Genomic DNA, 22817 nt, shown 5'->3' on the forward strand with positions numbered 1-22817 from the left:
CCATGAAATGCCTGATGTAGGAAGGCACAACAGAACAGATCACATTGGTGCCACAACTATATAGAGTTAGAAAGGTATTTGTTGTCATTTCAGTTTTGTCTAAAATAGAAAAAAACGTGTAACTTGCAGTTCTGGTTGAAAGCGGTTGTGATTGGTCTATCACCAGTTATACCTAACTAGTTGTATTCCTCCTTGCCATGTGTAACAAAGTAAGGTCTCAGACTACTGATACTGTTGGAAGTAAATCAGCAGGCATGATGTTTCATGTTTGAGAACACTGCTTGCAACGGCAAAGCATCTACCTATTAATAAATCAGTCTTTGGAACTGTCCGAGCTTCCTTTGCCAAGGTAGATGAGGAGCTGCAACAGGAAGTGCTGAGAGGTTTCAGGGATGCAACAGCCTTCCCTCTGAACAACCCTCTATCATTCCAGCACTCCAATATTTAAACCCATAGTGTGTGTGTGTGTGTCTCTCTCTGTGTGTCTCTCTGTGTGGGTATGTGCATTATTGAGTGAGTGAGTGAGTGAGTTTGTGTGCATGTGTGTGTGTGTGCATGATTGAGTGAGTGTGAATATGTATGTGCATAATTGAGTGAATGTGAATGCGTGTATTTGTGTGTGTGTGTGTGTGTGTGTGTGTGTGTGTGTGTGTGTGTGTGTGTCTGTGTCTGTGTCTGTGTCTGTGTTTGTGCACATAAAAGTGTGCACCATCTGCACAGTTGTTCACATAGGACTAAGCAACCCATGACAAGATTTGCAAACCTAAATACGCTAAAAAATGTTGATATTGATTACCTGAGAAATGTCTTTTAGCTGAACTGAACTGACTAGATTAGCAATGGCAACCTCTGACATTAATTTGTGTTTCCTCAGTGTGTCCTCAGGGTTTGACATTGATTTGTGTCTCCTCAGTGTGTCATTAGGGTTTGACGGTATCCAGGAACAGAATATCTGCAACAAGATCATGGCCACATTGATCCAGAACTACAGTGCCATCTTTGAGAGTGACATAGAAAAGGGCAGTTACATGCAAGAGATAGAGACTTCCAAAACCATCATAGTAAAGGTGAGTACATTTCAAGATCATATTACTAATTTACGCCTAGTGCCTCGACAGAGTACACATGTACATCCTCAGATGTAAAAATTAGGTCACCTCACTCCTGCCACAAGTGACAATGGTGCAAATTGTAAGGGTGCAGACATGACAAAAGATTGTTGAGTCTTTGAAGAGGTACTTTAGCACTTTAGTGTAAAAATACCTTGTGTACAGGACTGGCATTACTTATTTCACCTATATAAACCAACTGTTTACCAATACATGACCTCATCTCCAATCTTCTTGTACATTTCCATATGTTAAGTCGATTCATCTTGTTGATAGGCAGAAACAGCGCAGGCACGCAAGTCCCCCCTCCGAACCTGAAACGTGTTGTTGGCATTGGTACAGGGGGAGAGTCATTGATCACAACCAAAATAGTCCAGGGTGCTTGACACTCTTGAGAGTGCCGGGTCACCCCCCTCTCCTGTGTCAGACATAGACCCATTAAGGAGGCAGGGCGCCCCTATCTGAAGGAAGCCTTTGAATCAGCTGAATGTTGTGCTGAAGCATCCCCTGTGTTTTGTTTTTTCCCTGTCCAATGAGATATGATCCGATTAACTTAATTTCCAGATGTTTGGAGACACTCACAGGAAGGGTTTTTTCAAATAAGAAATTGAAATAGTGTAAAGCACTTAGTATGATAAATAAAAAGATGAAAAATAATGATTTCAAATCAGATGACATGGGAGTCATGATACCTGTTGACTGGATTCTTAACTTATCAATGGCTAGGAAACTATTTATTTGAAACTAGAAATTAAACTGGATCATAGGTGAACCAGCCCATTTCGCATCATGGTGACTGCCTGTGGGCTTAATGTATTTCCATTAACAGTAGAAACCAAGCGACTTTATATTTCATGTGACTATGTATGTCAATTAAGTTTTTCTGTTGGCTTTCTGGTATGATTGGAAGCCTTTATTAACCATAAATTGTTGAAGTTTCGAGCGGTGTCGGTTTTGGCATCAAAATGAGCTACAAGTTATTATCGTAGTAAATAACTGACCATTTATCAAATACTATTTCCAATTCCTCATTATCCATTTACGTCTTATTGGTAAACTTTGTTTGCTTGAATGTGTTTAAAATGGAGCTTCGGTGTTGGACTGCATCCACAAACCTGCAAAATTTCAAACACAAATGATTCTGCACCTGCACGAGTCCTATAGCCAATTTATAGTCCAGGCAACAGTTGTCGTTTGACAAAAATGGTGGGGGTCTGGTGGAGGTACAGCACCTGTTGGATTTTTTAGTCTGTTGCTGATGATGAATAGTCTGTGGCACAGAACAGAACATTTCAGTTCTAGGCAACTGAGCCAGCTAATTAACATTATCCAACTAGTTAAATTCCATTAGCCATGGAAGCCATATAGTACAATCATGAATGGTACATTTTCCTCTTTAAACTCTGTGATCCAATTGAAACATTGAAATGATATCTCACCGACTGATAATTAAGTCAATGTTTTATTAAATATAAACTCTAAAGCTGGCACTGACATCTACCTTGAATTCTATAAACATATCCATGACAACAAGGTAAAACATGCATTGAATCTCACCTCATCCAATCAAAGTGCGTGACAAAAGCTTTCAACAGCCGTGCCCTTTCAAACATTTGGATGTGTGTGACAAGCTCTGCAGCACCCTGGCAAACAGAAATTCTGACACTTTTACATCCTTTTTTGTTATGCGACACTTCTCGTCTAGACTATAATTTGGCCTTTACATTCCTCTCCTTGCATTGATAAAAACCCATTTTCCCCCAATTGACAAAAGTACATATTTAGAGGTTTTTTTCATAAAGTTTGGATATAACGTTTGCCTCATTTAGTATTCAGGGAGCTATGAATATTTTGAGACTGTCATTGATACACTGGAGTTCCAACATGGAAATTCTCAGCCATGGTGTTCACTGCTTATTCTACTCATGATATGTTGTGTATCAAATCAAAAAACACCATATGGACATGGACAGTTTAAAAACTTGATTTTCACTGGAGGGTCTTTAAGAGGGGTGTGTGCCATTATGACTGATGACCATGTTGATGACCTTTGCACTTGGCTCCTTCATGGTACCTCAGCTGAAGGTTTAGGTTGTCCAGCCCACCTACATCTTCGACCCTTGCACCCCTTGAACCTGACCCCTTGTGACGTAAAGCCTAAACTTGACCCCCATCTTGTATTCTTTGAAATTTGTTTTTGGTCCTCCCTGAGACCGCGACTACAGTCTCATTCACATGGCCTCTTCTTTTGATTTAGCTGCATTTGATGACGTGAGACAATCTGAGCTGTTTGTCCTATATTTGCCCTCCTAGGAAGTCCAAAAATCTACGTCAGAAAGAGAGAAGTCACCCTACTCGCCCACTCCAAAGGCACGAAGAAAGAAAAAGGTGAGTGTCTTGCACTGTGTGTGTGTGTGTGTGTGTGTGTGTGTGTGTGTGTGTGTACAATACAGGAAGCTAAATGGCAGATGTTCAACTGGCAGGTCAGTTTATCGTTGTTTTCTTGTCCTCACAGGCCTTAATCAACAATTCAGTGGAGAACTGCAACACAAATGCATCAAAAGATTTAGCCTCCGAAAGTCCCACAGTCACAACAAGAAAGAAAATGGTAAGCCTTTCGTACAGCACAAGAGGAAATGCCAAATGCCCACTGTGATACAAATGTGTAACTGTCTAACCATTTTCAGTCCAGTATTTGCTGTCTCTCACAGAAGATTGCACTGACAGTTCTATATTTTGTTTTAATGGTGAAGCCAAATACATTCCTGGTTGCCAAAGCTCTATGTAGTGGCATAATAATTATTATTATTATAAATAGTAGTAATAATAGTATTAGTAGTATTAGTAGCAGCAGCAGTAACAGTTACAGTAATAATTATAGGTTAAACGATATATGACATAGATGATCAACACTGATACTTACAAGAAACACTGTTCGTCCGCCGCTCGTCTGCTTGTCAATGTTGTCTGTCTTCAGTGTCTTGTCTTGTCGAGTTGTTAGAGGCGAGCTATACAAGCTGGCTGAATGAATGGACGTGATCTCTCGCGCTACATTTTCAATGTCAAAGCCAATCAAAATACTGCAAGTCGGGTATTCTAAAATATCCTTTGAGCTCGAGCTTGCCGCCCTGCCTGGTTGACTGGCTTGAGCCCGTGGCGTGTAGGCTACACAACTGAACATTCTTTTCTTTGTTTTTTTACATTTGAAATTTGTGTTCCATCTATCGCGGGTAGTTCAAGGAACGAACGCGTCTCGGCCCAAAATCAGATTTTGTTTTGCGTGAGAAATTGGCTGTGCGGCGTGAGAGCGTGTGAAAACATGCAATTGCGTGTGTCTCACGGCGAAAGCGTGAGAGTTGGCAGCTCTGTACAGTAACAGTTTCAGTAGCAACAGTAGTTCGAGAAGTAGTAGTAGCAGTAACAGTAACAGTAACAGTAACAGTAGCAGTAGCAGCAGCAGTAGTAGCAGCAGGGGCAGAAGTGTTAAGTCAAGACAAGTTTATTTAAAAGTGTGATTTTATGTGGGGGAGCTAACCCTGCGGATGCACACAGCAGTTTATTGATCTGGCAGACTTTTTGTGTGATCAATAAATCTAGTAGCTTCTGACCATCCACCTTTCTGTTCGCTCCCATCTGCATAGTTTAGCAAACATCAGCTAAAGTGGAAGATAAGTGGTGTTTGCCGGATGAATACAGTCAAACTGATTGAGTAATGCCAACAAAACCCACTCCTTTCATGGGAACTGGGAAAACACAAGCCAAGATCTTGCTGATGTTCTGTTTTCCGTCAGATACGGATCAATGAAATCACTGAGACTCACACAAAGCATCTCACTTGTTAGCACACTAGCTGCGGTGGCTGTGGTCAGACTTAACATTTTGGGAGCATTCATTGTTATTAATTTGCAATCCCAATTCCAGCGCTATGCAGCCAGTGGGTTGCCTTTGAATGATCATAGTAAAGCTTTTCTAGCGATCTCTGTCTCGTATTGTTAACAGTCCAGATCGGTCTGGCTTTATCAGCACAGAGGAAGAATTGTCACAGTCTAATCTATGGGGTTATTTCAGTTTTTGGCAGCTTCATCTGTTTTGTGATCCATGAACAACAAGTAGAAAATAACCATCAGCAAAGATAAGGGAATGATATCGCCATGGATCAGGTTTAGGCAAGAGTTTTGGATACAGAAAGCTTTGACTGGCAGCAAGTCCTTATATTACTAAACGGTGTGAAGCCACTCGTGTTGATTACAATGATTACAACAATCACTGACATTTTTCCTTTTTTGTCTTTAATTGCCCATCCATTGAATGGTAACTACTGCATGGAGGTTTTGTTTGTGTAGTAGTGTAGTGAATTAATAGTGTTATCAACTGATTTATGGTTAGAATATTTTAATATGCATAGTCCACTAGAAGTAATTAGCCAGGTAGAATCTAGAACACTCTTAGAGAGACAAAACCAAGGACAGGCTTAATGAGGAAATTATATGCAAGACTTATCAGTGCCAAACCCTCACACGGGGCTGAAGGTTATGTGTAAATATATAACCGAATAGAGATTGGACTTGTGATAACCATGGCTGTCAATGGTAATTAGTGCCTTTAAAAATCCAAGCAGCTCACTGAGATCCCTTCAGTTGTCGAAAGAGGATACGTGTCTGCCATGAGTGTAGCCCTGTGTGTGGCTGGACATCTGCCCTCGAATAAGATGGGTTTGCACGGAGGCCAGGTGAGATGAATATGAGATCGCCAGTGTCACTATACTAACACTACATGCTGGGTCCATGAAGTGGAGAATTGATTTTTTTTTGTAAGGAAGGAATGGTCGTTTTATGTGCTGTTTGAATGGTGGATAGAAAGATTTATTTGACATTCCCAGGCATTTCCCCCTGCAATGAAGCTGGCCTTGTAGTGAGTTTCTTTGATACTGTAGTATTGTTTAAACTGTGGGTTGTAGAGCAATGCACTGGTAACAGCAAATTCCTAGATTAAAATCCTGGGTGGAAAAACGTGAGTGTGCAGTTATCTGATAAAAGCTGTGCTACTGTAAATATGGACTTTGTGCAGGTCACCCTCCGTCCTTCAGACCTGCCAGTGCTCACATCAGATTAGCTAAAATGTCTTAGTGAGTTGGCTTGACCTCAAAAACACATTTTAATGGTTTAGGTTTAAAAAACATTAGTTTATTTGATAACAATTACTTGTTAAAGCCAAGGTTATCAATAGACATGGTTGGCACATTGAGTGGGGCAAGTTTTGAGATTTTAAATGGTAAAATGGTTGAAACACCAAGCTTGTTTTCGATTTGGCATTTTTGTTTTTATTTTGCTTTCATTTGGTTAAATATTATTCAGTTTGTTTTTTTCACTCTGTTTTTCTGAAGTTTGATCTAGGGCACACGTTTCCGTGTGGTACCACTTAGAGCCCGAGCACAGAGCTTTTATCCACTGGCCCACATCTGTGGTTTCAGATCATTGGATCATTAACACAGTTCTACCAGTCCTCACTTCCTTTTCAGTCACACTCTGACAAATCTCATCACCACCACAGTTGAGCTCAGGACTTTGCCCTTACCCACCCTTGCCCTCTTTGAACTATGGGGAGGTGCTGTTGTTATTAAAATCGGAGGATTTAATGGTACTGTTGAACATTGATTATGATGTGTCTGAGGAGTAGAGACAGCTTTGGAGAGGTAGAGGCTCCGAAGAATATTGAAACATTATCTGTAATGAACATCCTCTCCCTCTTTAAAAATGACCCTTACCTCTATGATGGCAGCAGATTGGCTTATGCAACAATAAGTGAATGAATGAAATTGCTGTCACTGTGTCTGTCTTCACCAGCCACTGGGGAAGAACTGAGTGCTTAGCACAGAGCAAGCCTTTCATTGACTATTGTGCCTCTAATCAATGGTCTAACCCCAGGCCTAAATTAACACATTATTAAATGAGACATTTGCAGGGGCGGTCTGATTCTCTCAAATGGCAGCACTTGCCGTGCATTATGGAAGTCCTAATGGTTTGGCAATCGACTTCTACAGAGTCTGACCGAAAAAAGCCCCAGAAAAGTCAAATGTTGGTCATTGCTGTTCTTTCGTTTACTGCATCTGTTCTTCTCCAGCTTTTCTCTTCATTCCTTCACTTTCACTTTTGATTGATTTCAATTCTCTGTGTATGTTAGATGCTCAAAAATCACTGAGCGAGTGAAGTCTTTTATAGCATAAATTGTAATGAGGGGAGTGACTCGGCTTTTCTCGACTACAGTAAGTTAGGTGTCAGAGAAGATGGCAGATTCGGGCTTTGATGTTGCTCTGATTAGGGTTCGTTTCTACACCTATTCCATCAACCCTCGAAATTTGCAGCCGCTCTGTGTGGGAAAGGTAAGAGACAGACACAGAGGTTTTATTCTTCAACCTTGCTCCGGTTTCATATCTTAGTGATTCTACTATCACTGGCTCTTTGAAAGCATGTTTTTTTTTTATAGTTACCTGACCAAAGGTCTGACAATTTGAATGGCCAATGTGTAATTGCTTGGTACCAAATCTTTATGAGGAGTTAATTAGTTTGATTCTCTTTTTCTCTTCCTCTTTCCATAAGGTGAAGAAGCTCAAGAGTGAGATGTCAGCGCAGCAGCGATTCTTGCCCCAGCCTGCTCTTTCGGCAGGTCTCCCCCACTCCAGACCTCTGCCTCTGGCTCCAGACCCATCCTCCAGCCCGAGGGCCCTGTCACCGTCCCTGATCACCCAGGACTCCAGCACAAGCACCTGGACACCCACACCCAAGCACTCCCAGACCCAGAGCCATACCCAGAGCCCCGAGGCGATGGAGCTGACCCCAGAGGGAGTCAGCCTCAGCAGGAGCGTGGAGACCTTGAGCAGGTTAGTGTGAGCAGGTAGCATGTATCAGCGAGCTCTGAGAAGTCTCTTGTTAGGGTTGTGTGTCGATATTTTGTTTGATGCAACCATAGCAGATAGGCTATTGTTATTTGAGAGACAGGGCATCATAATTAGTTTCCAAATTATAGTCTGATATGACCAGAAATCTTTTTTTTTAATGATGATACAGTCTTGAAACACACTATTGCTATTTCTTTACTCGACAGGAATTTGGTTTTCCCTGTTCGTAATCAAATCTCCGCACTTGTCAAATGACTGCAAGAACTGCACACAGTTTACCCAAGCTTGCCAAATCTTAAGATGTTGTTAAGGTATACTCTGACAGATCCGATGAAATATTAGCTTGCTTTTATACACTTTATGGTTTTACAGTCTGTGCTGGATCAGTAGTTTATCTTAATTGCATCCCACTTTCATAACAGACATATCAGACAGCAATCAGCTTTTATAAGAGGTGGAAAGTCAGACCTTCCAACCATCATAAACATAAAGAACATTTGGGGTAAGAAAATAAAATGCTTGTTTATTAGTCATGCTTGCGAAGAACCAAATCAGTGATATTAAAACGCCAAAACGAGCAATTCCAAAGTATCCCGGTACATTTCTGCTGCTGTTGTGCTGTTTTGTTGTCGATTCATCTTCATATTGAGGGCCCAGTCCTGGCAGCAGTGCTCCACAGTGCCTATTATAAGCCACTGAAAGCCGAGCAGAGCCAAGATCAGGTATCTCCAAGAAAAGCACTTCTGCTGCTGTTGTTTTTTCTTTGTCTTGGGTGCAACCCTTTCTCTTTTGTCCTTTTTGCTTCTCTCCTTTTTCTCTCTCTTATCATGTGTTGAGGAGGCTGCAGGACCCTCAACATCAGCACACGTCTCCTGTGTCTGGGAAAAGTGGCTCTTAAATGGCACTTAGAGCTTACACTTTAAAGCAACACTATAAAACAACTACTTTTAGTATCTTCTTCAAATTCATTTTGATGGAATATGATCATGTGAAGGACAGATAAACACAGCTGTTGTTACCACTAGCCGTCCAGGCTATGCACTATGTAGTTCTGTGATCCGGGACAGAACACACCCACGAAAATGAAAGAAAAGCCTTCACAGCACATCACAAACAATACCACCAAAAGATGGCAGGTAGGTAGTTAGAAAGCTTTGATCAATGCCAGCCCAGCTGTTGGCGGTGTTTACAATGGTATTGCATGCTTTTAACGTAGTAGGCTCGCTAGTTTTAGACTAACACTCCATAATTCTGCTTTAAAGTAATACTGTTAAAACGGTTCAGGAGAATTTTCTTGACACAATTAATTCAGTCTTATTACCGCAGTATTTTAATGGGTATGTGACCTAATAATCTATGCTTCTAGAAATTATTTTGCTATTGCATTGTTTTGCTTTTTTTAAAACAAGGTTCTTATCGCAAACATGGGTGAGTCAGTGCAATGCTGGGATGGGTCTGCGCACAGACATGGAAGACATGGAAGTTCCGTGTATAAATGAGCTCCCTCAAAGCCAAAAACCTTTTTCTGTGATACTTCTAAATGATTTCAGGCACAAGAACCTCCTCTTCCTCTGGTGTAAATCACTGCATTCACAACAAGAAATTAGTTGTTTGCTCTTTTGTTGAACAATTACTGAGCTCTGTGTAAACATTTATAAAGTATGGTCAAATCATTGTGGTAAGATAATAATTACTTCATTGCCACATTCACTTATTCAACCCAATTATAATTGATTCCACTCTGCTTTGTGTCAATGAAATTAGCTTATATAGGCATCCCCGCCTATTCCCACTGTGCAGCTGCTGATGCACGAAGTCTATTCCCTGTCCTTGTTGCCCTATGAAATTAGGGCCCCTTATCTTCAGCAGTACAGCTAATTGGCTAACCTTTGACTATCACAAGTTGATTGTGTGAATGTTTGAAACATATACCCAAAATGAAGTGATAACAGCCAGTATATGAACACGACTGTGGGTGAGGTCAAAAGATGTTTGCTGAGCAAAAAAATGGGATGGGTCTCAGGTCAGAGCAGTAAGCAGTATGTCCAGATCACAGTGTGGCAGAACCTAAACATAACTCTGACCTTTCCCAATCATTATGCTATTATTGTCAGGATCTACGTGTTACATAAAGCAATGCTCAGTGTCGGTTTACGCACTAAGGCACTGGTTGTACATTTACTCACTCACACACACACACACACACACACACACACACACACACACACACACACAAACACACACACACACACACACACACACACACACACACACACACACACACACACACACACACATACACACACACACTCTCACACACTCTCACACACTCACATAAACACATTGTATCACATGTATTCTTATATCCATTTTTTTTATATTACATTTTTTAAACTTCCTCAGCACTGTATCATCTTCATATCAGTTAGTAACGTCATAACTAAATTATGGCGAAACTCACATTTGTATCCACTTACATTTCTAACTCCATTACACATACCATACGTTTGCCTTATTTTGCGTCATTTTGCGTCATATTATATATCACATCACATTGTATGTCGTTTTCAAAGGTAAGCTCTAAGTAGAACCCAGATGCCCACCTGACATTTGGGTTTAAATTCAGTGACTATATGTCAGTGAGCTCTCACATACTACTGTTGAACTCCTATACAATTCCCTGTTTGTGGAACTCCCTACAGTCAGCCTCTCACAAGTTTAAACCGGCCAGGTCCAGTGCTGGCCGGCACCGGGATCCCATCCCGCCAACAGCGCGCCTCTGCTCAGCTTATGAATGAGACTCAAGGCTTCATGCTGGCGTCTCACCTAAGTGGAAGAAATAACTGGCCCTGCTGCATGTGTGCATTTAACAGTGACATGCCTCTGTTCCACCTCCTCTGCAGGTCTAGAACACCGACAGGAAAGTGCGACAGGAAAGGCAGAGTCATATTGTGTATTGTATAACTATAGAGCGCTAAAAAACTGCTCTTATGTCAATGAGCAGGCGCTTATGAGTGGTGGAAGTTGCTTATACAAAATCAGGAACAGCTGTACCTTTTTAGTCACAGCTATTGTTGTTTTCTTCTGGACTAAGGGAACTCTTGCAGTGGCTATCCTCCGCCTGTTCTACAAACACCTATTCATTGAGGGGTTGCCTGTAGAGCGTCATGGAGGGAGTTTGCTCAGCACACAGTAGCACTGGTATGGTAGACCATTAGCACATTGTCTATGCTACTCGCTGCATGGATGGGCAGATAGTATGAGGCACCTATACAGTAGGTGGTTGCCATGGGAATGATGTAACTCTTGAGAGTTCTGAGGAAACTAGCAGTGTAGTGACACCTGTTTGGAATCTCTTTCACCCAGTGATAGGGTTCATCAATCACTAGGCTAGACCACAGTTAGCCAATGAGCTGTTCAACCGGAATGAAGGAACCAGGGGCAGGGTATGTTAGACTGTGCATTCACTACAGCATATGTTAACAGAGGTGAGAGCTCAGAAATGGCATTTTGATAAAGAGCGTGAAAAATGCTATGTTGATGAGCTCACCATCCTTTGCCTTCACACTTGTTAGGGCCTGGATATTACTGTGCTCTTGTACACTTGCCATTTGGCCATGCGTATCAACCACTTTCTTAGACATGCACACATACATTCAATTTCAAATACACACATGCGTAACACATACCTGAGAGAGCAAGCCCATGCTTTACTACACACGTACCCCACTAGACCCTCCACACCTTTCTCTCTCTCTCGCTTTCTCTATCTCTATCTCTCTCACACACACACACACACACACACACACACACACACACACACACACACACAGTCACACAAATAGCTGTTGACACAAACATTTTTATCTCCCTCCCTCTCATTGAGACACACATTAACACAGAAAACAACTAACGCACATGCAGATTTAGCCTTATCCACCTGTTTTGTTGCTAGGGCGGTGTGTGCACGTGGACTTGACCCAAGTAACCCAGGGTCTCTAGCACAGGTCAAGGTTCCTCTCAGTCTATAATAAAGCTCCCAACGGGCCCCCACTCACAGCAAGTGTTGTACAAAGGTGACTTCTTCGCACTTACAGGGGCGACGCCATCCCTTCACGCTGACGTTTGGCACGTGGTGTCGAAACCACCTGCTTGCGTAGGTGCTGCACTAACAAGCCAGCTCAGAGAGGCTTACCAACCATTTGCTGTACTGTACTTTTGTTGGACTTACAGTTGAAGCATTCAGGGAATGTGTGGCAAGCTTCATCCTTCTTACCCGGTCTCCTTTTATGGAATTGCATTGCCGAGTGAGAGGTAGAGAGTACAAGGGGACACAACCCAGTTTCCCCAGTTTTTAAGCTCTCTCTCAGGTCCATTCCATCTCTCTGTGGGCCTGTTGTTGTATTGAGCGGATGCAGATTCTTAGCTCTGTTGTGGATACTCCTGAAAGCAAATACCTGAATATGTGCACCGGTTTGGATAAATGCTTACCCTTGTTGTTTACAGCCCTCTTTCATCTTTTGGCTAGACGTGTTGTATGGAATGTTTTATGTGATGTCACATAATTACATGCATGGGATTTGTCCTTAGAATGTCCTGCAATGTGTGTGTGAAAATTGGACGTAGCACTCACAACACTAAAGCAGGCTAAATACACATTAGTCAGTATGGATCGTATTGTAAATATGAAGTACAAAGCACTTGATGTGGTCCATGGGGTTGGGGTCAGGATGAAGGGATCAGATAGGAGACACCTCTACAAAGCGTATTTGAGCACCTAACAGATCCTGACAGCTGAACCCCTTTGGCTTAAAACAAGGAAAAGGAAAGACCACAACAAATGGATTGGTGTGTCAGCAGCATTAAGAAAAAGGAGATCGATTACCAATTGTGGGTATGTCAGAACTGCATGGAGCGCACTGATCACCTATGCTTACTAAAACTTTGTGAAAGGGCTTTGTTATTCCCTTAATCAGGTGATAAGAAGGAGGGATTTTCGGTTTTGTAATTCATGTCGGCACACATATTAATTTAATACTTCTGCCAGACTGTGTAACACCACTGCAAGACACAGTGAAAGGGAAAAAAACGCTCTTGTCCATATTCCCTCAGAAATGAAAAGCCTGGTTGTGTAATGTCACATTTATTTATTTAATTGTGCACCTGGTACCTTAGACCTGATTTCTAGAGAAGTCCAGAAATGGTGTACAAGAAATTTAAGTGCAGCTCTCACTGATAATAAGAACAGGCATCAGTCAATATGAACCTTTTTTTGATAAAACTATCAAACTAAGGTCAATGTTTCCTTAGTAATTTCTTTTCTCTCTGTCACACACACACAAACACACACACACACACACACACACACACACACACACACACACACACACACACACACACTTCCGTTCACTTTCTCCCATCTTGTAAACACACTTTCCACACAAACACACCTTCCCACTCACTCACATTCCTCCAGAGGTGCTGTCATGTGATGCTGTGAGCATTTTTAAAGTAAGCTTGAACTTTGGCCTTGTTTTCTTGGCTCCGGGGTGAATGGGACCTAAATCCTCTGTGAGGCTGGATCGCAGAGCCATAGTACATGCACAGGTTGCACCAGTCTCCTTCTTCCACCTCCTCCTTCTCCTCCTACTCTGTCTCGGCTAAGGCATTACAACACTGTCGTTAGAGGAGCTGCATGTACAGTACCAGTGGAACTGGCCATGCCAAGGGGAGACTGAGTGAATGGGCCGTTTAACAATGCAGCTTAGTGTCGTTAACGCCATTGTTTCGCTGTGTCCCTGTGAATGGCTCAAATGCACTAATGCGGATCACTAGGGCCCTAAGCCCAGTGTATACGCGCCTTGTACAGTACCCACATCCTGCAAAAGCAATAGAGTGAACTGATTCTTTTTCAAAATGAATTAGGTAAATCTGGTTTTTGGGCTTGTATCTGATTGACTAGCATAACTGCAGGAAGTGGAGGGTATACCACTGTCACTGGAGTATACCTGTCACTGCACTAAAAATATCACATCAAATTTATTAAGAAAAGGATTATTTGAATAATAACTTGAAGTGACTTGGAGTAGGTCTGACCTGTAGTAAAGGCAAGTTTAGTTTAGCAAGTGTAGTTTTGCCAGTCAATGCTGGAATTTGGTGCTCATCTTTCACCAGTGTTAATTAGGTTGAGCTCATGGAGAAATGGTAAGATCGGCTCAAAAATAGCTTTTTTTCTTTTTTTTACTTTAAGTCTGTGGAGATCGGCATTATCAGAATTACTGAGAGTGACTTTGGTCAGTTTTGACAGGTCAAGGCTGCTTAAACTATGCAGGGTATGGCCATGAGAAGGGCCAACCATTGGAAAAAATGTTTAGTTTGTTCATTTATTATTTATTATTTATCATATAATGATTTGTGTTCATTTAACATTTCATCAATTGTCAATAGCATGACTACAGTCTGTTTGCCTAGCTAGCTGCCTTTACTCTTACAGTAGACACTTAGGCCTATCTAGTTAGTGTTATTGCTTACTGAGTTCTCGTCTTTTTCAGCCAATGCGTACATAGGCTTAATGCATACATACAGTACATGATATAGGTAGACAATTCACAGTTTACTACAAACGTGTAACATTTCAGGAACCAGATGCATGGAACAGGGGGCATGCCTGAGTGTGTGATGGTAGAACAGGGGGCATGCCTGAGGGTAGAACAGGGGGCATGCCTGGAGGTGTGATGGTAGAACAGGGGGCATGCCTCAGGGTAGAACAGGGGGCATGCCTGGAGGTGTGATGGTAGAACAGGGGGCATGCCTGAGGGTAGAACAGGGGGCATGCCTGGAGGTGTGATGGTAGAACAGGGGGCATGCCTGGAGGTGTGATGGTAGAACAGGGGGCATGCTTGAGGGTAGAACAGGGGGCATGCCTGGAGGTGTGATGGTAGAACAGGGGGCATGCCTGAGGGTGTGAAGGTACGCATCCTTCAAAGAGGGAATCTTTCTACGTACTGGAGGTGTGGTGTTCAATGCTATTATATCAGATCTAAACTGATTTGATGGCTATCAATTAGGTGTGTTTGATTACGCCAGTGTGCATTACCTTTGTGTATAAAATATCCCATAAAATAAAACTGCACAGCCTGGTCTAGCTGGAAGGCCACATAAGTTATAGCTAATATGAATAAAGGAAGTGACAAGACAAAGTCCACTTGATTGCTCTACTAAGTCCAACAAGAATCGTTTGCCTTAGCATTTTAAAGTCATATTTGTTTAATTTCTTAACAATATGTTTAACCTTTTCCCTTTTTAAATGTTCCCCGATGTGTTCAGCTTAGATCATAACAGCTAGTTCATCAAGTGGATTTTGCCTGACTATTTTTTAACAGAACAAATTTCTGCATTAAGTTAGGCTCTTACGAAATGTGCAGCCTGAGTGCATCAGTATGTGAAAGTTAAGCAATGCAAACGTTAAGTTCCTCTTTTATCATTGCATAATTCAATCATGTGTCACTGGCAGAGTTCCAGTGTGCATGGGTGTGTTTGTGTGTGTATGTGTGTGCAAACTATATTTTTGCTCTGGGCTCGACTGAGTGCCAGTCATAGTAATAAGCGGAGACAACCACAACAAAGGCACTGGACTGTAACGCTAGGTGCTCATTGTTCCACACACAAAAGGCGTTTTTTTTTTTTTTTTGACGCCTCCCCCTCAGTTTTTCGTTGCACTCTGAAAAACAGTTTCAGGAACATATGAGAGGTGGAAGGGAAAAAATAACCCAACAACAGCCAGCTTGTTTGGGTCATGACGAAGCCTAATCACACTGTAACCAGTTGCTTTTTTCTTTTTCCCAACACAGCTCCCAGGAAGAGGAGAGACCAATATCCCCATTCTATGTGAGGTAGGCCCTCCCCTGTGTTATTAGTTTGTTTGTTTATGTGTGCATTGGTTTCTACATGGTTGTACAGCTTTTTTTAGGAATAGGAGAGTGAGCTAGTATGAAAGAAGAAAGGAACTAAAAATGAGCGGTAATAGACAGACTGGGAGGGGTGTAGTTACAGACAGATATGGCAGAGCGTGTCAACCTGTGCAGCACTGTGCAGGGCAACAGAGCCATGCAGCACCTTCCTCTTCTTCATGTTATTGTCATGTGGAGGAAAGTACAGTTACCTAAATCATGCCACAGTACTTAAGCAGCTGATATAACATTAGGTATTTGTTTGGGACCCAGCCTGTTAGAAATGACCACATGATTGATTGTTTGTAACCAGTATAAGACAAAGAAAATGCACTGTGATGCACCTGCGGTGGACATTTGTGGCATCCTTTATTGTGCAAATTGTAGTATGATGTAAAACAGGCAGGAAGTTGTACGTAACATAAACACTTACAAATTCTTACTCTACAGCTTCATAGTCAATATACTGTATATTTTATACTTTATACTTTTCCCCGAAAGATTCCTGACCCTCAACATGTCCAGTACTGTGCCACTTCAGTCCATATAGCCAAGTGACATCCAGTTTTACTTCCAATCTAATCCAGTCTCGAGTCCACATGCCCTTAATTTTCGGCTTTTGTGACGCATCAGCCTATGGCCAGTCAGAGAACCATGGTGCCTGATCTCCTCTAAACATCACCGCTCGACTGTGTCCTACTGTTCCTACATGCACATGCAGCCTGTAGCCATGGGACTTCATGCTGCCCACAGTCACACACAAACGTGTGTGCACGTGCGCACACACACACACACACACACACACACACACACCCAAGCTCAAAGAAAATCTGTGCATAACGACACATACACACAAACAAATGCTTGTCTGACAACAAACACAGTAACGCACGCTTATACGTATGGCTCACAGATCCCTCAGGCTCTTGACGTCGGTGTGCGGCTCAGCCACAGACCCACAATATGCCCCTCCCCTCCTTCAAGCACACTTCTTCTGCCTTCTCCTTTGCCTCTGCGCCCTCCATCCTCCCATATGCCCACCTCTTCTCTCCTCTCCCCTCCCATTGTTGTGGTCGGCCTGGGCCTGGGCCCGGTGCTTACTTGCTTTTAGTCACATCCACACTTCAAACGGTTCAAAACAGACTAATCCATTTGCCAGTCAAGAGGGGAGGGGCCCCAGACCAGACCAGCACACCTCTTGATCATAAGCATGTTGACAAAAGAAATGAGTGTTCTCAATCCGTCCTAAACACTGACTTCAGATTGGCGTAAACATGACTGGGATTACCTAAATGCTTTATTGCACGGACTGCTTACGTATATTTTCTTAACTCCACGTATCCTGGTGCAAGGAGACCAGGAACAACAGGGAATCGTATTTCCTGGAGCATGTGTGGGTGTGTTTTTGTTTTGACTTTAGGGGTCCAAGCAGAAATGCTGCTAGAACTCTGTTGTTTTTGTTCTCATTAGGATTTTGTTTTGTACAGTTGATGCCTTGTTTCTTGCCAACATATATTGCCTGATTTTCACGAAACTTCACAAGTGCATTCAACAGCATTTCATACAAACGGATCACTTAGAGGCACTTTAACAAAAATGAAAAAAAATCAGTAAACTGAAGATTGGGTACAGTGGCTCATAGTAACATGTTCTAACTTTTCCCAAAACATCACTTTGATAATTTCGTCAATTTGGCCGACTGCAGTGAATCAAATTTCAGCAGCTTGTAACTTCTACTGTGACCGTCCATTCAACGTGAACATTGGTACGTAGATATATGACATCATAATTGTTAGATTTTCATTTAAACATCATGCATTACCCCTATTTTATTATACGGCTCTTTAGAATGTTCCAAAAAGTACCATTGATTTGAATGGGCCATCCCAACGTTCGCAGGTCTGATATTTCTTGATAATGACCGCTGCGAAAAGATAATGACCGCTGTCATTGGCAACGGGTTTTGTGCATCTAATTCACATCTTTCATATCAATCCGCAAGAAGTCCGGTCATTTAACGTAACAGACTCATGGTAATTTGATGTCAGCAAGTAATGGGTTGCTATGCAACACCTGAAACTGCAAAGTTCTATTTGCTTGAAGAACTATTTATTTCTAAACAGGAATCATGAAACGGCAACTAAATCATTTAAAACAGGTATGTTGGAGGAATGTCTTCTATTGTTTTTGGCAAGTGACCGTATAATAAGCGGGATAATGTATTGTCCGTCGGTAATTATTCAAAAATAAATCCCTGTCCTCTTTTCAAGACCTAAATAATGCGTCCGGCAGGGATTCCAAAATTGTCCGGGATTTTGCCTCGCCTGATATTTCTCTCTAGATCTTTCACAAACTAGTTTTTACACCCTTACAAGTTTTGGAAAGGGTATCTCCCTTGCTCTCTTGCGCGAGCTCTGACTGTAGAGAGAACTATCATTGGTCGACCACTTTCTAAGTGTTGCCAGATGCATGATATTATGATAATAATGATACAAATGATCATTTCGAGCATTTGGTACATAACTTCGCCATTTCCAATCTGTCAACACTGAGCACCTTGTCGCTTCCACTGGTATCTAGTGTCTTTTCCACCTGCAGATGTCATGTGCTGTTGTAAACAACTAGTGACTAGTGACTAGTTGCATTGTTTATAACAGGACATTACAAAGATGTCGTGTGCTGTTGTAAACAATGCAAATAGTGACTAGTTGCATTGTTTACAACAGCAGATGACATCTTCTTGTGGAAAAGATGGCAAAACCTTGTTGCGGGGGGGAGGAGGCAGGGTCATCTGTATGTGAAAAAAGATGGCAAAACATTGTTACTGGACCCCATTATTGCCGCTTGTGGATATAGATAAATATGTTTTTGTTTTCGGGCCACTTTCTCTCACCCTTAAGCTTCTTTGCAGTTTTTCTTTCTTGAGCTCCACGTGGAGTGTACGTGAGCACCTGCATGTTTTTGGATGTGGGTGTCAAGTGTTGTCTGTGTGTATTTATGTGGGCGGGTGGTTGTTTGGAGTAAATGTATTACTCTCACTACTTAAGGCTAATTGAGGATCTGTCAGCAAGTATGTGGAAATGCTCTTGTTGTAGCAATCCTCAGTAGAGCTAACACATATCTGGTTCTACCACTACTGTGTGACTTGTCTGTTCAGAAAACTATCTTTAGTTAGTACTTACAGTCATTCCTAATGTTTCCTACTGTAAGTCCACATGGTGAAATTTTAAAAGATATCCAGTTATGTTGCTACTTGCTGTCACAAACCATTCTTAAGGGTTACTTTGCAAGAGTATGTTAACATCAATTGCCATTTTTATCAGCTAAGACGAGTGACCAATTGTGGAATTCCCTAGTTGGCCCAGTTATTTTACCCATTTTTGAAAATCATGTTTTTGCATCAATGCTTTCCTGTCATATCATTAGAATGCACTGACCCATTTTGAAAATAATTCTTGATGGAGTACCGTGAAATGACCTTCTGTGCTCACTACAACTGTACATATAGGAATGTACAGTACAGAACATCCAGGATTGATGCTTGTCTCCTCTAGTTAGTGTAGCACTGTGGTCTTGGTGGTGGTCCACTGTAAGTAGTGACCTGGTATTTGTGACAAGTATAGTGACCTGGTATTTGTGTCATGTGGACTCATTATTGAGTCTTCCTCGTTAGCCTGTGTGTGTACATGCTGTAAAGTAATTTCTGGTGTAACCTGATTTCATCCCTGTGTGTTTTCAGCTGTTTTGCAGAAATTGTGTGGAGTCATGATGAGATAACATTCTCTGCCAAAGTTAATTTCTGGTAGTCTGTCTGTGAATGGCTGTTGCTTGTTCAGTGTGCTTAATTCTGTTCCTTTATACTGATAGGTCAGCTATGTAATGGTCAAGGGCCATCATTGTGACTATGGCTCTGTAATGCTCAGCACTTCAGCAACAGCACAATGAGCCTATTCTCAATTTGGATTACACTGGCACTCTTTTAAGAACAGCCTTTTTGACCAAACTGTCTCTGTCTGGTACACTATCTCTCTTTTTCCTTTTTCTCTCCCATGTCTTTCTCTCACTCTTCACTCCACCTCTCAGTCTGCTTCACTTTATATCTGGACTCTTAAGACTCTCCATCTCCTCCTTCATCCACATGTGGTGAGAGAAAGGACTCCTTTCTCTCACCACCTCTAGTTACAAGCACCAGACACCTCCTGGCACTGTCCTTCTGTCCAGGAAAGCATTCCCTAACCTTTAGTGACCAACCCCTTAATGTAAACCAGTGTTGCCGTGAGAGTTCTGAGGAACATGACTCAGCCGTCTGGTGACCCTCTCTACGATCTGGTAACTGAGGCAATCAGCCTGGAATTGGTGGGATTTACAAACTCTCTTCCTGTTTTGTGTAGGAAGCAGTTGTGGCACGCTTCACGTCTACCAGTCAATGGCCTCCCTGGGAACTTGTTTCCGGGAATGGTCTAAATATGGACCACATAAAGACACAACAGAAGATAGTGCTCAAAGTACAAATAGAAAGTGCCAAACGACTGCGTATGTCCCCTTACACAGAGGGCATTACAGTAAGTGCAAGCTGTAGTTCAGGGAAAGTGAGTCAGTAGCCCCTTATACATGCGTCAATGTAAAGCTGTTACATCGCGTCTGCACTGATAGAAACTCGCTAACGTGTTACAATTGCCTCATGTATAAGGGGTCTAGATGTGAACTGTTCGTTTTTCCGCCGATCGTCTGAGCCTTTCGAGAGAGGTGGTTTACCACGATCGTTCGGCTCAGAAAAGGGCGTGTCAAATCAGGCCGATGTGTCATGGGGAGTCGGTGCGTGACTGGGGGGAGACGGTGACAGGAGGCTAGAAAGTTCGAGGCTAGAAAGTTCTTGCCTGTTCTTGAAAGGAGACTGATCCAATAGGCTAGTAGGCCTACAATTTTTTATCAGTAATAAAACGCAATTTGGTACACCATTTTAATATGGTAATATAGCCTACTGTTTTTTGCAAAATGAAAGAAAGCATATTTAGGAAACGCCACTCGAGCCTATTAATTCCGAAATTTCACCACATTGTAGGCTATATACTGTAACAACCCCAACACTTGCCTGCTTCCCTTGCAAATCAAAGTTTTCCGACTATTTTTCTTACCTTCTTTCTTAGCTGTTGATGTTACTGAGCTAGAAGTTTAAGTTGTTCTGAACATATCGCGCTGCCAATGCCCAATGTCACTTCTGAGTCAAATCACTCCATCATCTCTTTGAAATTCCTTATTCCACGAGTGGTAGGCTACAATGACTGGCTGTTTTCAAATATAACTAATAGCCTAACGAAACAAAGATTTTCCTCTGCTGATCCCGCGTCTATATGGAAGTTTGTAGAGAGAATGCGGGGGAGTAAAATGCTCCGCAAAATGCTCCGCTGCCGGGGTTAATTCCCTTTCCTTTACATCTACTGCTGTCTAGTAAATACATATAGACAGCCGGAAAGGTTAATAAACGGAATGAAATAGCTACACATTACACACGCTATGTTTTAATAAAACCCACGTTACTCACATAGGCCTACTGGTTAACACTAGTGTTTGTTACTTACAGCACATAAACGTTTGTCGCTACATCCAAACTGCGTCACCGTTGTCTCTCCCTGTATCTGCTCCAGCCGCACCATTTTACTTGCAATGTGAATCATTTAATTTAAATATGCTTATTACCATTTGTTGCACCTTAATCATTTTCTACAAACATGATATGCTATGTATGGTGTAGTAGACTGAGACTCTATTCACGACTGCACAAAAACTAGACACGTTTGCAAAACTAGACGTTTGCAATGAAGTAGGTAAAACAACTTTCGCCAATACCTCCATAAGGGAGATGGGTTGTGTGCTCAAATTTCTTGGGATCAAAGAAGACGTTAGTATTCATGTGCAAACTAAAAATCACGTCTCAGGATTGCTGCTCATGCAAGTTATTTCGGGTGTCTCAACTGTAACTAATAGCCTACCACTGTCATATAATTATGAGTTCAGTAAAAGATGGAGCAAACACAGTTTTCTACCGTTGTTGAAACACATCCACGCGTAGACGCGTTTTCTTTCCATCTGAGAGTGGTTATTCAAAGAAAATATTAAGAACTATATGCTGATAGAAAGAAGGGAACTTTAAGCCACTACACTGCCTGTGCACGATGCGGATCCACGTTGATGTTGTTAGTAAACAAACCAGGTGGGAGCACATCTCCGTGGTCTTTGCGCATGCCCGAGGCAATGTAAACGCTTTACATTTTGCACATGTAAACACGTAACGACAAGAGCCGTTTCCCTTGAAAATGTTCACACCTACACACGAATACGATACGATAAACTGTTCTGATCACATTGGCACATGTATTAGGGCCTACTGTCACTGTTGTCACACATGTACTCAATCAGAATGCTTATAGCGACCCATCTCTGGCTAAATGTATTTATTTACACAGCTTGTTTCTGACTCTACAAACACTTAGTAAATCCCCTGAATCAATAACCTTTCAACCAGCCCTAACTCTCAACTCTCTATCAATGAGCTATAACCCTAACCTGAACCTGAACCGTAACCAACACAAACCCTAACCCAGTCTTTACCTTTATATAACCTCAGCCAAACCTTAGGTCTAGACCAGTTTGCATTTCTCACTGTCAGCAGTTTGTGAACAGAAAAGTACTGTCAAAATTCAGGGGGGCAGTAATTGTGTTAACTAAGCATGGTATAATAACACAAATTATTAGAAAACTAAATTCCACAGATTGAGGGCATTTCTTGAAATTCAAATTTAATTTACAGCCCCACACACACATTCCAAGCAACAGTTATGAATGACCAAGAAATACCCAGTGTTG

General features: G+C 41.9%; 1 protein-coding gene across 1 annotated transcript in view; it reads left to right on the forward strand.

The window, feature by feature from the left end:
* Nucleotides 1-22817, forward strand: part of fam13a (family with sequence similarity 13 member A) — a gene marked incomplete at its 5' end in the record, with an annotated part of 61514 nt that overhangs the window by 12895 nt on the left and 25802 nt on the right. The window contains 5 exons of the mRNA XM_080837050.1: nucleotides 914-1067; nucleotides 3423-3497; nucleotides 3625-3717; nucleotides 7706-7986; nucleotides 15855-15896. Of these exons, the coding sequence (XP_080693176.1) occupies nucleotides 914-1067; nucleotides 3423-3497; nucleotides 3625-3717; nucleotides 7706-7986; nucleotides 15855-15896 (645 nt within the window). The remainder of the gene's footprint in view (nucleotides 1-913; nucleotides 1068-3422; nucleotides 3498-3624; nucleotides 3718-7705; nucleotides 7987-15854; nucleotides 15897-22817) is intronic.

This window comes from Sprattus sprattus, assembly GCF_963457725.1.
Source record: "Sprattus sprattus genome assembly, chromosome: 4".
Taxonomy (NCBI): Eukaryota; Metazoa; Chordata; class Actinopteri; order Clupeiformes; family Clupeidae; genus Sprattus; species Sprattus sprattus.